The sequence below is a fragment of the Anas platyrhynchos genome, chromosome 1, assembly GCF_047663525.1.
Source record: "Anas platyrhynchos isolate ZD024472 breed Pekin duck chromosome 1, IASCAAS_PekinDuck_T2T, whole genome shotgun sequence".
Classification (NCBI taxonomy): Eukaryota; Metazoa; Chordata; class Aves; order Anseriformes; family Anatidae; genus Anas; species Anas platyrhynchos.
The window spans coordinates 24,444,555-24,459,639 of NC_092587.1; the positions used below are offsets into that span (position 1 = coordinate 24,444,555).

The window sequence follows — 15,085 nt, forward strand, 5'->3', positions numbered from 1 at the left end:
GCAAGCTGGGTCCTTCTGTTGCCCCTGAAGCTTCAAATCCCTCACACATATTTGTCCAGACACAGTAGCCCTCATAAACTATGTATAGTTTTATAAACCACGTTGCCACTTCTCTTTGTTGTTTTTTATCACACTTAGAAAAAAGAAATAAACTTCCTCCCCTCAAACCAGAAAAAAGAAAAAAAAACAACAACAACAACAACAAACTTTTATTAATTACATTTATTATTATTATTATTGTTTTTAATCCAGTTGACTGCTCTGCAGCCTCAAATAGGAGCTATCCAAGCAGGTGAGCGACACCCTGAACGCGCTGACCCTGTTGTGACTGCCCGACTCTTCAGTGCAATGCCGAGGTGAGAGCCTTTCCCGTTCTGACCCATAAAAACAGCCTATTGAGATTTGTTCTCCTGGGCAAATCCCTGAAGCTGACCTCATGCCCAGGAGTCCATGGCCATTTTCTCTCCCTGCCAGAAGTTAAGGCCTACTAAGAGGTACATAGGTGATTTTCCCTTCTTCAGAGATCAGGCATGGAAGAAACTTTAGGCCAGATTTTAAAAGCTAAGGTAATTTTGAGGCACAGATCAGTGCTGCTTCAAGAGACAATCTCAATGTCCATGCTGAAGCTCTGTACTGATCTCTGTTAAGGCACAGTTATGAGCAGTCTCACATAGGACACTGAGGCACTTGTGTCTGCCAGCAGCTCAATGCAGGACAGACTGAGAGGACACCTCATATCTACAGTGACCAGTAGCACGTCCACGTGGCTCACAGGCCCATTGCAGAATTGCCTGTAGTGACTGTGGGGTTATTTTCTGGAAGACAGCCATAACCAAGGGCTCATGACTCCTCCTCAGGTTCTTCCTCCTCATGTGTCCTCCCCATCCAAGCTTTCACAGGGAGATTGTCAAATCCTCCTGTGACAGCAACAGGCATGCTTGGCACCCTTCTCATAAATAGCAGGGGGCTTTTAGGCTTTAGGCCAGATAGCTAACCTATCTGGCTAGGTCAATGAAGAGAAATTGGGCCAGAAGGTGCAGGGATGGTCCCCAGCAGGTAAAGGGCTTCTGTTCCTGATTCTCCACACAAGGTAGCAAAGAGCCACAGAACAGAAGATTTTATTTGCTCGCTCCTGACCTACACACCCAAGTAAGAGTGACAGGGAATCTTTTGCAAAAAAGTGACTTTTAAAGCCCCAACCAAAACCTCTAAGCTGATTTATTTATAAAAATTGCCCACTAGTGTGGAACTGTGACCCCCAGCCAGTTCCCTTGATGTCAGTGGGAGTACTGCCACTTACCACTGGAGTCAGAATTTCACTGTATGCAAAATGGATTTAAAAGAACAGAAAAAACTGTACAGAATAGTAATTAAAGGATCATTTAAAACGCCAAATAAGTGCTTCTCTTCAGTGAGTCACTTCTCTTCAGTATTAACCACAATAGTTATAACCATCCTGATGGTAAGAAAAACAACATGTCTGTAATCCTCTAAGTTCCCCCTGCACATGCAAATAAAAATCAATTAAAAACTATTACAATAGTAAGAAATATCTAATCATCAAATGTCAAACGCTGTAATCTTATCACATCTGTTTTGGAAACCTTTTACATAACTTGCATAATTTAAATATTTACAAAATATAAACTTTCTTGTCTTATCAAAAATAGGTCTTTGCACATTTAAACAACAGAAATCCTTTCCCAGAATTTTTTTTTCTTAAACCAGAAAGTATACCATTGCATAAAAATAAACAACCTTTCACAGATGTAAAATAAAATTAAGCCAACATATGGAAGATGTTATCAATAACAGTAAATATTTTAGTGGTGTGAGCCAATCCTTAAATTACATTGTGCATTGAACTTACCTAGTACATTAATGAAAAGTTCTAGCTCTTATAAGAGAAAGCAATCAATGTTCTTAAAATCTTTCATTTTCTGACAGATTTATTTGGGCTGAATCTTGTATGGTTAACTGAAAATGGTGGTGAACCACCAGCAAGATGGTTGAATGTGGCAGGTTAATACATGCAGTCAGTCCAGCAGTGGGGTGATGACTGGTTGACTCGCAAACTGTGCATTCAGGTACTGAGGAAATACCCACGAGGGGCTATATTTCCTTCAGATACCAAGCTGTTTCAGTCCCTCCTCAGACCTGTCCTTTTTGCATTTGAAAGACAACTTACACAAAATCCTGAGGTTGCTATTTGGCACACCGTTAATGTTCACCAAACTGTGCTCTAGCCCCTCTGCTCCAGACACAGCCCACTTCAGGCCAAGGGACCCTCCTCTCCCATCCCACCAGTGCCCACCTCTGCAGGCACACATTCCTGGGTACCAGATGCTTTTCTGTATATGATGCAAACAGCTTTTTGAACAGTCACAAAGGAAATGCTTCATGGTGAACAGCTGAACATTTTCTGTAACCTGTAGCTGTGGTTTTGGCTCTTTTTTTGTAAGGCCTGCAGAAATGAATTGTCCAGTGGATCTATCTGATGTGTCTTACAAGCCTCTTAGCCCTGCATTCTCCGGCTAACAACCTTGAGTTTTCTCCATGTACCTACCGACCACATTGAGCTTCTTGTTGGAGCTATTCAAGACTTAGAAAGACTTAACTCTAATGTGAAGTTCAGATGTGCCATCAGGAGTCTTTTCTTGCTGTTTTTGCTGTCCCTGTGTGCAGGCTGCTCTTCACTCAGTTGCTGAGTACACCAAACATTTGGACTGCCCCTGGTTTGGCAGCACCCATTCCCCCTGAGGCTGATCCTCTGTAATCCCACATGGTAACAGCAATTGCTGCTTGAGCGGCAGTTCTGTGTACAACACAGTGCAGGGTGATCCGGCTCCGTTTTCCGTGCTTAACCTTATTTGCAGGTATGTACGTCGGTCATGGTCTCACACCGCCGGCAGCGCACGTAGCAGCACCAGATGAACTTGCAGTCGCACCTTTCCACGTGCCTGACCACGTGGGTGTTGTACCCACGCCCACAGCACAGCAGGTTGCAGCCATCGGGCCCCTCCGATGTGCGGTTGCATTCCCTCCCCTGAGTCCCAGGGATTCCCAGCTTTTGATCTTCTACACAGTAATTGGGCGATTTGTTCACATACAGCAGGTCTTCCTTCTGGATCGGTATTTTTCGCTGGCTTTTCTCTTTCCGGCGTAACTTTTTTTTCAGTCTGTCTGATATCTGTATGCTGTTTTCATACTTATCCTTTAAAAAACGGCCAATCTTCTCAAAGGAGGACATGGTTTTCCAGCACGTCTTCACAGCGCAGGACCCAGAAACACCGTGACAGCGGCAGTCCACTGACATCAGCTTTGCTACAGCCTGAAAGCAAATGGAGAACATTTGGATGTGGTCTTTCTCTCATTAGGAACATGGGTTAATATCAGTAATCCAGATGTCTCTAAGTATTTAATACTACTGCTGCCATTGCAATTGCACTGATTGGGAAGACAGGCCATGGAAAGATATGTTTTATGAATGAGGTTTCCACCTCTGAACCTCCAGTATGAGAAGCCTGATCACAGGTGTCTGAGGCCAGCAGGGACATCTGGAGGCCATCTGGTCCAAACCCCTGTTCAACCAGGGACACTGGAAGCAGCTTGCTTGATTGTGTCTATGTGGCTTCTGAAGATCTTCAAGGAGGGAGACTCCACAGCCTCTCTGAGCAACCTGTGTCAATGCTCAAAAGATCGATCTCCAGAAGTGCTCTGCATGTGCACTATGCTGCTTGCCATAACTGAGCAATAGGTAATCAGAATAATTAAAGCTTTTATTTCTGGCCATATTTTCTTTCCGAAGTATCCTAAATAGCCAAAACAATGTGTTCTTTTTTCACTCTGACCACTGAATAATGGGAGTGGAAGTAGGGAAAATATAGGTAACAGCACTGTTCCTAAGATGGAAATGATGTACTGTGCTTATCCATGACATCTTCTAAGGGTGCCTTTGGGCTACCACTAAGACCTCTAAACAGTCCCAACACAGTCTGTAGCTGAGGCGACAGGAATGGCTTGAGGTTGCTCAGAAGTGCCTGTGTGACCAGCATGGATCAGCAGTCAAAGCCACTGAGGTGCCCGAGAATAGACTCATGCTGGGAGAGCAGGTAGATGCCCACGTCTCTGAGCTGCGGGGAAAGGCCATGGAATACCTATCCTTATAGCTCTGCAGAGGTAGATTCAGATCACCTCTGCAGCTGAACCACCTCCGTGCTTCTTACAGTCTCCATCCCTGTTCCTTTAATTTAGGCACACTGGTACTGTCATGGGTTTCCAGTGTTTAAATGCCCTTAGGCTACACGACTATGCCCTGATGGATGCAAGCACTGGACTGTACAATGAATGTCCAGCTAACAGTGGGAATCTGCAGCCTATATTCAGCTTTTGCAACACACAAGAATTTTGGCACAGTTTATATGAAAGCAAATCTCAAAGAACTGGAATCTGTAAACAACCAGTAGTTTCCTTTATCTGGGACTATAATCATAGAATAAGAATATCTTGAGTTGGAAGGGACCCACAAAGGTCATTGGGTCCAGATTCTGGCTCCACAAAGGACCACCCAAAAATCAGACTATGTTATATAGTATATAACATAATGGTTCAGTCAGTCAGCAGACAATCAATATAATACTCCCTTCCGGAATAGCTAATAGTCATAATATAAAATTATACAATTAGATTTGTAACACATTCCACATTCCAGTTAGGAAAAATAAAAAATAAAAAAAAAATAATCACAAGCAAGATATAGCAAAGGAGAAGGTATCGTGATTTTGTTTTGTTTTGTTTTACCTTTCCATTAACTGTAGCCTTTGTGGCCATCCACAGACTCATAAGGGCTGTTGGTTAGTGGTGAGCAGAGTACATGTTACTGTATGCTGTTTTATTAACATTCTACCCCACATTTCATTTACAGAATAAAGGCCATTGGGTAATTTAGCAGAAGGAGTGAACTTTAGTTTTTCTTCAAACTTTTCATGCAGCAAAGCCAATGCATATTCAAATTATTCCTCTGTGAAAGAACTGGTATTTCCCACAGAGGGGAGAAAATAAAAAAACTTTTGATGCTGTTTATTAAAATTCATCCTAAGCGTTCACTTCCTCCACAGCCTCCACGGATTTTAACCATCATCAATCTGCCTTCCTCAAACTGTTTTAGGAAAGAGGAAAAAAAGAAATCTAAAACCCTCCTCTAGTTTTCCTAGAAAAATAAGTTTAATTAGTGCCTGTTCCTGAGTCCCAATCCTGCAGTAAGAACAGAGCCATGCAAGTCTACAGAGGCCTCCTGACCCTCTGCTGTTACCCATGACCAGAAATAAACTCAAGGCTCTGTTGGCTTATTTGTAGCTCAGGCAGCACATACAAGTTTTGGAGCAAGTCAAGACATGGAGCAGATCAAAGAAGCTATTTCTGCTCCACGTGTTAAGCCAAGATTATTTATTTTTTATTTTTTTATCAAGGTAAATGTGGTCACTGAAGTTTGGGACGAGTCCAACATGGTTAAGTCCATGGATTTCAGTGGGAATTGAGGCCTCCCAGAGCGTTCTGCCCAAGAGATATTGACACAACCCCATGTAGGTATTTGCATGTAACTCTACAAACATTATTAAAAATACACATGACCAAAGTGTTTGCTTGGAGTCACATCTTTGGTGAATGAATAGGACTTACTTATTGGTAGAGGTTACTATGAAAGCCAAACAAGTGAGGCATTCAAAGAACCATTAGTAAGAAACAGCAGGTGTATACCCTGACCTAAAACAGCCATTAGCTCTTGCAAAGAAATCTGGTGAAGTAATGCACCGATGCAGGAGATATTTCCAAGTGCTGTGGACTGTTTTTGAGACTGGAGACTTTTCCCTATCCTGTGAAAAGGAAGACCAGTGCAACAACCAGATCCTCACCCCAAAGCACACACACTCTTTCAGTGGCAAATCAACTAGCAGAAATTTTTGCAGATGCTTATCTCCTCTCCTTCACAGGCTAGTTTCTGTTTAAGAGACAGACCTGACTTTGTGTTCATATCTTCAGAATCTATCAATAAGGAAATCACTGGGTAGTCAGAATACGCATCATTAAGGCATAACAGTGACTGAGGCAGATGGGAATTTGACATCCAAAGACAGAAAACCTTTGTTAGAATACATATAACCTAAAAAGTATCAAGGAAAAGAGAAACACAATATTGAAACACAAATATTACATATAATTTACAAACAGAAGGGATTTAATAGTATTTTCCATTATATAATGATTACTTATTTCTATCATGGCAAGTTATTAGAGTCTCAAAGTAACTTGAAACCATGTTGTGCTATGAGTCTTACAGAGATTCAGATACAACCCTTGCCTTCTCTGTGGTATGACAAGGTGTTAAATAGGGAAGAAACAACAGGGGAAAAACGCACAGTTTGGTTTGTGGGGAAAAAAAATATAAAAAAAAATAGTACTTTCAGGTCTGATAGAATAAGGCACATTAAAACCTGGATGAGGCAGAATGATCCAGAAATTGTTTGGGGAAGCACTGGACATGTCTGCTAGGTGCTATGAGTGAGTTACTTCCATGTGGGCAAGTAGCCCAGCAGGTGACACTCAGAAGTCTTTTTCTGAGGATAACATAATGAAAGGTAAAAGGAATTAGTTTCTAAACAGAAGTGGAAAATGATGTTGGAATCTCAGGTTAATGTCAAAATATAAAAATACAGCATTTAGTAGCAGTGTATGGAAGATTGGACCAGTGCAAGTACTACAAATGTGGTTGCACTGTAGAGTCACTGGGAACATCCACAGCAGTTGCAAACATCTGCATTCCTGTTTTGTGTGCCTTTGGCTCCTTGCATGAAGTTTTGATGCAATCCACTTTAAAACAATTGATGGTGCCATCACAGATGTGCATGACCCCAGGCTATTGCTTCCCAGCTGCAAGGATAAGCAAATTTTCTGGTTGGACATATGTGGGTCATCTCTGCTGACAGCACTGGGAGCTGACATCTTGCTTTGGCTGATCACAGAAGAGAGCCCTGGATCTCAGTCTGTCCCATGAACTGTAATGAACAAACTCCCAAATTGAACATCTGGCAAAATTTAGGGACCAGCAATCTTCTCTTGCTGTGTTCTTGGAAACAAACATAGGACAGTGCCTACAGAGCCAGTGTAGCCTTCTGCTAGGAAGTGGTTGCAACACACGCTGGTGCCTCAGTGGTGCACAGAGACACTTCTAAACTGGCTCCCCAACAAGTGCTTGGTTCCACACCATTAGATTCACATGGTGAGTCTTTTCAGTTATTCATGAGATACTGTGACAGGAGTTTCCCTAAACAGCAAAACTTCAGACAGAAGTTAGGAGGAACATTGCTAATCACACACAGTGGATAGATGTGTCTGTCAGTGCGGGCTGGGACAGTTTTCCAGTTTTCTTAGGATGGTCATGAAACTAAAATGACTTTTGGTTGTGATAATGGTCAGTGTTGAACTGAGCCAGGTCTACAAGTATCAGGTTCAACCCTGAGTCCACCAGCAGTGGTTCTTCTTGCCTTGGTTGCTGCTCGCTGCCCCTGGCTGTGATGGTGCTGGCACAAGAGTGTATGGTTAAGTGATGAACTGGACACAGTGGTCAGCATTGATCTGTGTTAAAAATTAATCTGAAAGAACGATCATTTTTAACAGACTTCCTTTCACTGTTCTGATATAATTAACAGGGGGAGCAGCGTGGGGTGGGAAGGTGCAGCTACAACAGGCGTATGGGAAGAAAACACAGATTTGTCTTCAGCTCGGGACCGTGTTAGTGGAACAGTAGTCTGTATACCCCTTAATGCCAATCCCCACTTAATAACTCCAAATGAAGCTCTCTGTTTGCAGGCACTGTTCTCAGCTGTGAGACAGGAGCTGCCACTACTTGTTTTGCAGTTAAAGCCTACACTTGCCATCACATAGACTAATTGAAGCCACTGGTAGAAGAGAGCAGGAACTTCATGAAGATGAGCACATGTCCTAATGGAGGTACAACACTTAAGAACAGTTGCAGGCTGTTAGTGGGTCTGGTGCCAACCCACAAGTACCTATAAAAATAAACCTTCTGGTGAGCCAATCTTTTGCATGTGGGAATACAAGTGCTGAAGATCAAATACATTTCCACTAGTGTGTAGCTGAACAGAAACTCTTCCGTGAGTGGAAGGGTACTACTAGAAGAATACTCAACCCCTAGTGCCTGACTCACCTGTCCTTTTATATAAGATGGCTCACATATCCATATCTAAGTACCCTGATTATTACAATGCCAAAAGATGATGACCATTCATCTCCTGGCAGAATAAGGAATGAAATCTGGATCTTCTGAGCTTCAGGTTAGTACCATAAGCAGTGCACGACTCAGTCAAAGCATCGGTACTCATTTAGAATTGTTTTATCTTAGAGTTAACTATGAGATGTAGAAGTATAAAATAGCATTTAGTATGAAAATAGGGAAAGAACAAGAGAATTCTCTTCATACCAGTTCCATGAGTTACTCCAAACAAATACAGAAGTATCGTCCCTGGAAGACTGCTCTTGCAAGACACAGAACCAGGAACATGATAGTATTTATTACAGAAGGTCATAAGGTACCAAAATATATTGCAAAACATCCTTCCTGTAAGCCCCAAAACATGAAAGTCAACATTTTCCAACATCACATAGTCAAGGATTTTGAATCTACAAAAATCAAGAGTTCTGCTAAACTTTACTTCTGTGATATCGCTGTTGGAAATCCCAAGTACCAGCAATAAACATTCTCTTTCACTCTGTAAGATGGTTAAAATATTTGCTTTATCCTACAGTTTGCTATTAAGTTACAAAATACTCATGCACAGAAGCTGACTAAATACTCTGCATATTTTCATCCAAGATAATGAACAGTAAATACACCATTGCTAGAAAATGACTGGAGCTAAGATCCTTCAGACTTGCAGTGGGTGTTTTTAAAAATAAAAAATAAAAATAAATAATAATAAGGAAAGTGTAATGGAAAAGGAATGAGAATATGCATCGTGTGCACCAACTGAGCCCAAAACAGTGTACTCTGATTGCTTTGTTGCAGAGTTCAGTATTGTGAAAAGCCTGAAATCCTACAGGATCCTCTGGGCCTGAAGGACCCTGTCGGGCTACAGTGGATGAAACCAGGGAGCTGATCCAACTTTAAAGTAATCAATCCCAAAAGAGAAGTTTCTCTTCTAGGCTAGGGGGATGGAAGTGTCCTGTTTATTAAAGATGAACAGTTCCTTGGTAGGGTCCACAGAGCATGATCTTGGGCAGTGGGGCGGGCACACCTGCGGGAGGCAGCTGTAGCCCAGCCTGTGCAGGAATGAGTCCTGAGCACAAGATGGTGCAGGAGAACAGAAGCAAATGTTGTCACTGAAGGCAAGATGACAGCAAATTGCTGCTGCTAACTTAAAATTAGAGGCAGAAGAGACAACAGGGTTCAAAAAGACCTGTGTCACTGCCACCTAAACTCAGAAATAACATCTCTTTTTCTCTGAAGATGCTTCACACTGCTTCCCCACATCTCCACTGTCACACTGATCTAAGAAAATGGCAGTCTCATAGTTAGTTTGACTTATTTCCAGGAATTCAGTGTTTTTCATCAGTCTCTGGATTGAGTGATATGAATGAAGTCTCAGTGCATATGAAATGCAGATTGGCAGGACTGGGCTGAAATGTCACTGTGACTTGTCAACCACTTTCTAATGACAAAAATGACTATTAAAATAAAAATGCATCATATATTAAAAAAAACATGAACTTGAAGAGAGATTATTTTATGGACATTATTCTCTCCTCTCTTAGCTACCTCTTCTCTACAAATGTTATTAAAAACTCTGCTCTTTCCATAAGGAAATAACCACTTAATCTCTTGTTCCTATTATTAACGTCCCCTGCTACACAATACCAACCACTGTTCCTTAGAGATGATTTAGCTGACAGGCATCTAATAAAACCCAAAGTAACCGTTCTCAGCATATACTCAGTTTTAAAGTTCATTTCATAGTCACAGAATGGTTTGGGTTGGAAGGGTCCTTAAAGGTCACCCAGTTCCAATCCCCCTGCCATGGGCAGGGACACCTCCCACCAGACCAGGTTGCCCAAAGCCCCATCCAGCCTGGCCTTGAGCACCTCCAGGGATGGGGCATCCACAGCTTCTCTGGGCAGCCTGTGCCAGTGCCTCACCACCCTCTGAGTAAATAATTTCTTCCTAAAATCTAATCCAAACCTACCCTCTTTTAGTTTAAGGCCATTCCCCCTTGCCCTATCACTACACCCCCTGACAAAGAGTCCCTCCCCAGCTTTCCTGCAGGACCCCTTTAGGCACTGGAAGGCTGCTGTAAGATCTCCCTGAAGCCTTCTCTTCTCCAGGCTGAACAACCCCAGCTCCACCAGCCTGTCTTCATAGAAGGCCTTCAGGTCTGAGAAGGGCTGGTCTCTTAATGATCTTGTTTTCCCATTAATATAAATAAATTAAATAATATATATTACCTCATAAAATGTAAAAGATTTACTTTAAAACAGGTTGCAGTGGTATCTAAAGCTCTCCCTTGGATATGGTGGCCTACTGTGGCTATTCCCAGACTATGGCTGATAGGAGAGATGTTTTCAGTAAAAACCACCCATGCTTTTTTTCTGAAATTACATTTACAGAGGAGTCCAGCAAGTATGATCAAGATGTGTGCCCAAAAACAGAGAGTCACCATTTCTTGCTTTTAGTTATATCTCTGTCACCGAGCTGAACAGTTTTATAGAACTGCGGGGCCAGAGAGAGCCATGAAACAAGTACAATGTTAAAAACTCCAAGGTAAAGCAGAGAAACTAATTTTAGAGGAAGAACCAGAACCCCAGTCTCTGCCATTGCAGATGTATGCCTCAGCCACCAGATTACAGACTCACATCCCCTATGTTGTCTCTCTCTGCCCCATTTATTCCTCTGCAGACCAGCACAGAAGAACCCAGAGTCACACACACATGCCCAATGTTTGATGGCAGGAGTGTTCCCTCTGTGGCTGAGGCTTTGAAGTCTCTTGGGCAGAAGAAAAGCTGTCTGAAGCCTGCCTCCTCTCACTTCTATGAGGAGTGCCCTAACCAGCGGGCTACTTTAACCTGGGAGTGTTATTTCCATCCCAACTTTTAAAAGAAAAGGTTAAATCTTGATTTCCTCTTTGAATGATTCTAGACTTCTACTCTCAGATGAGGACCCAAACTGTGGATCCCAACTGGGTGTCCAATGTGTCTGCTCATTCACCATTAGGGAGAATTAAAAATGCAGGTTGTGATTATGACAGGATATTATAGAAAATAAGGAGAAAAAATATTCAATTATTATTATGAGAAGAAGACTCACTAAAGTTTGCTATGGAATATCAACCACCTATTTGCAATTACCCTGATGAGCACTCTGGATCTAACTCAGACTTTGTGGATTTTATTTTAACCTGTGGAGTTTAGTTACTCAGTCAAAACCACCTTTGATTCTGGGTTTTTATGTGTCTGCTTTGGAGGTGTCAGTGTGGTTCTTGTGTGTCTGCGGTCAATGACTGGCCGTGTTTGGCCGATGCTATTTTATGACCAACACCAAGCAAGCGATGGCTCCCGCGCCCGCGTGGCGACACATACCTGCCTCCCAGCCTCGTTGTTGTGCCGGTTCATTGCCGCCAGCCCGCTCCCATTCTTGCCCGTTATGTTCCTCATGGGCACATCCAGGAACCTCCTGCTGAATGACATCCCGTAGTGGATGTCATCTGAGCAGCCGCCCCAATGCCAGCCCTCGCTGGCTGAGCCGCCGCTCTGCAGGCTGGTGTCACAGGAGCACTCGGTCACGTTGCCCGCACTGCAGGACCGTGTCACGGCGTGCACCAGGCCCGCCGCCGTCACCGCATGTATGAACGCCGTCTCCTTCGTGCCTGCAAAGCAACACAGGGACATGTTGCCTCACAGCCGCCTCAGATCACCTTCCTGGCCAAGCTGGAGAAATGGATTTTACTAGCCAGAGTATTATTAAAAGGGAAAGGTTATGAGTTTAAAGTCGTCACGGCTTGGTCTGCGTTGTGAACTTGTTTAAAGCTGTAGATATTCACATCTGAAAAAAGACTTTAGGGACTATTCATGTGACCATGCTATTAATTTTGCTGTTTCTGGCTGCCAGTACTATGCAATTTCTGGTAACTGCTTTCTAAATCTGGTTGGGAACTTTATTTGACACAGAAATTTTTGAGCCAATTAAATTTTAATCAAATCAAATCAAAACAAAACAAACAAAAACCCACCCAAACCTAGAACCCTTCATTCTCCACTCTGCTTTTGACTGCTCATATTACTTTGATGAAGAAATTAGTTCAGATCTTGAAGGAGGATCTTGAAGCCACCATGATCCTGGGGTACTTTGGTACAGGGCCAAAATGTATTTCATGTTAAATTTAGTAAATGTTGAGGTTGTAGTAATTCACAATGTTGCAAACAGCCCCCAGATTCTTAAACCAGGCAGAAATCAGGATGGCACAAGAATATTTTGGCCATGTGCTTTGCCTACGATAATCTGGACATGACAAAGTTTACAGTATAAAAACCTTCATCTGTTCCTGTTAAATCCCAAAGAATCATGGGTGTACCTGTCTGGGCCTCAAGCCTCTCTGCAACTTCTGGCATAGTGTGGTAAAGAGCACAACTCACTTTCTAAGCAAACCTAAAAACAATGCCTCTGCATTAACTGTAGCTAAAATTTCACCATTGTAAAAACAACCTGGTATTTCCAGTCTCCAAAGCTCCTGCTCACTGACAAGAAAGTTCTTGTTCTTTTCTCCTGTTCGTGTCAGTCTATGGTACCGGTACCATCATAAAATCTTCCCAGGACACTCCAGTGAGGCTTTGTGGCATAGCAGTGTCACTCAGCTGCGGGTCTTTAGGAACAATTCTTCCCAATGGCTAGGATTAACACAGTGTGTATAGCTACATATAGGAGAGTAAAAATCTTTGAATCTTTTTTTTTTTCTTTTTTGAAACATACATCACTTTTTATAGCTTATTTTATGTTTATATGATTTTTTCCCCACTGCTGTAGTATAAAGTGGAGATGGCAAAAAAAAAATTAAAAAAAATGGGGCACTGCAATATTTGATGAAGCTCACATCAATGGCTATGCTGAAATCAGCGAGCAGAGCACTCAAAAGAAACTTGCAGAACCACAGCCTCTGATCCTACCACTCGATATGAACAGAACATCCCCGTTTCTGCATGGGTTTCAGTATTTTCCTTATCAGCTCATGCAATGAAAGCAGCCTGAGGCTCGTGGTGTCGAGCAGTGCCGTCTAGCAGAGTGCACATGGTGGGATTTAAGGTAACTCCTGGTACGTCTGGTGCCACCAGCAGATTTTTACCTGCAACTGAGGGACCTTTCCGAAATGCGCGTGTGTCACTGCCATTTAGCAACCGCGACACACGCAAGGGCACAACCCCAGCCGCCAGTCCAAGAAGAACGGCGTTTCAACACAGCTAGGTAGATCTACCCAATGGCACCGTCAACCCCGGGGAGCCATGGGCAAAAACCCACCGCGACAGGTCGCGACACCTTGGGATTGAGTCCCGCGTGGGTGTCTCCGGGATGGGTCGGGGTCGCCTTGCGGGATGCAAGGGGACACATGGGGGGGAGACGGGGGCCACTCACCGCTGCTGAGCTGCTGCCCGAAGGCTGCGGGCGGGGGGCGGCAGTCCCAGCGCTCGTGTCGGAACTGGCTGCGGCACTCGCGGAGGCCGAGGCTCGCTCCCTCCCGGATGGCTGGCACCAGCTCCGGCTTCTCCCTGCACAGCTCCTGCTGCCGAGGGCTCAGCGGCGGGCTGGGGCACCCCATTTTCTCCGGACCGCCGGAGGCGGCGATGCCCAGCCACCTGCGGGATCAACCCCACAAACACCCCGGTTAGCCACGGGGGCCCCGCGGACACGCGTGGCCGCGGAGCCCCCTCTCGAGCCCCGCTACTCACGTCCAGGTGCCGCCGGCGGCGCCGGGGCAGAGGGCGAGCAGCAGCGCCGCCCGGAGCAGGCACCGTCCGAGGGGGGCAACGCGCCCCATGGCCGGAGCATCGAGCCAGCCCTTCTCCGCCCCTCTCCGCCCCTCTCCTCTCCGCTCCGGGCTGCAGGGACCGAGGGGACGGCGGCGAGTGGCAGCCCCCTACTCGGCTCTGCCCCCCGCGGGGGGAGCCCCGGCCGTCGGAGGGCGCTCCCGCGGAGGACGGGCGGTGGGCTGGGGAAGCATTGGCAGAGCTTTATTCCCGGCAAGGTGAGAAAGTTGCCTTTGGTGGCTTCTTTCCCCCCGCCCGGCCCCGGCTCGGCCTCCCCCGGCCGCGCATTGGCCGCCTGGGGGGGCCGGGGCGGGTCGGGGCGGGCCGGGAGAGCGGGGGCCGCGCTGCGCCCCGCAAACTCTCCGCAACTGCTCCGCACCGGGGTCAGGCCGGGGGGTGCTGCCCGGAGCCCCCCGACGGCGATGCTTCTTCCTCCGGGGTCTGAAGCTTCTGCCAGGGCTGCCGGCGGGGGTCCAGGCGCGGCAGAGGAAGCTTGGTATCTGCGTGGATGTCACCCCCAGAAAGCAGAGGGGGCACAGATTCCTGATGCTCATAGACCGTAACTTTTCCCACAAGTTTTATTTATGTTGCCTGATGCTTCAGCAGCATTAGCTAGCTGGCTCTAGATCCAGCATCGCTATTCACTAGAGCAGCATGAGTCCACTCCTCTTAGCTTCAGTGCGAGTCCTATCAACTCCTAATTCAATAATTGCTACTTGCTGGCGTAGACTGTCACGTTAAAAGCCAGTGAGGCTCACACCAGCAGCCTGATGCAGGGCTGCCGCTGGCACTCTGGCCTTTCAAGCCCTCTTTGATCACGGCGTATTGCTGCTTCCCTCTGAGTGAAACACCTGCACTGCAAACAAACTGGGTGAAATTGGCAGCTCCGTACAGGCTTGGATTTGACACAAGTCGTAATTTAGTAGAATAGCTCTTGTTGACTGACAAGAGCTCTAAGTGAAAAGCAGAATCAATCATCTCGACTGGCAGATGTGTATGATTT

The 15,085-nt window shown here is 45.0% G+C and overlaps 1 protein-coding gene across 1 annotated transcript; it reads right to left on the reverse strand.

The window, feature by feature from the left end:
- Positions 1-204: 204 nt before the first annotated feature.
- WNT16 (Wnt family member 16) lies at positions 205-14,440 on the reverse strand. The gene is made up of 4 exons (XM_027457916.3): positions 14,005-14,440; positions 13,691-13,911; positions 11,647-11,933; positions 205-3,331 (listed from the first exon to the last, which is right to left on the reverse strand). Exons 1-4 carry the CDS (start codon positions 14,091-14,093, stop codon positions 2,867-2,869), a joined length of 1,062 nt encoding a protein of 353 aa, XP_027313717.1. The 5' UTR covers positions 14,094-14,440; the 3' UTR covers positions 205-2,866.
- Positions 14,441-15,085: the final 645 nt, after the last annotated feature.

Coding starts and splice junctions, on each gene's coding strand:
- WNT16 (XM_027457916.3), bottom strand. CDS start 14,093: ATGGGGCGCGTTGCCCCCCTCGGACGGTGCCTGCTCCGGGCGGCGCTG. Junction 13,912..14,004: donor GCCGCCGGCGGCACCTGGAC/GTGAGTAGCGGG, acceptor TTGATCCCGCAG/GTGGCTGGGCATCGCCGCCT. Junction 3,332..11,646: donor ACAACGAGGCTGGGAGGCAG/GTATGTGTCGCC, acceptor ATTTGCTTTCAG/GCTGTAGCAAAGCTGATGTC.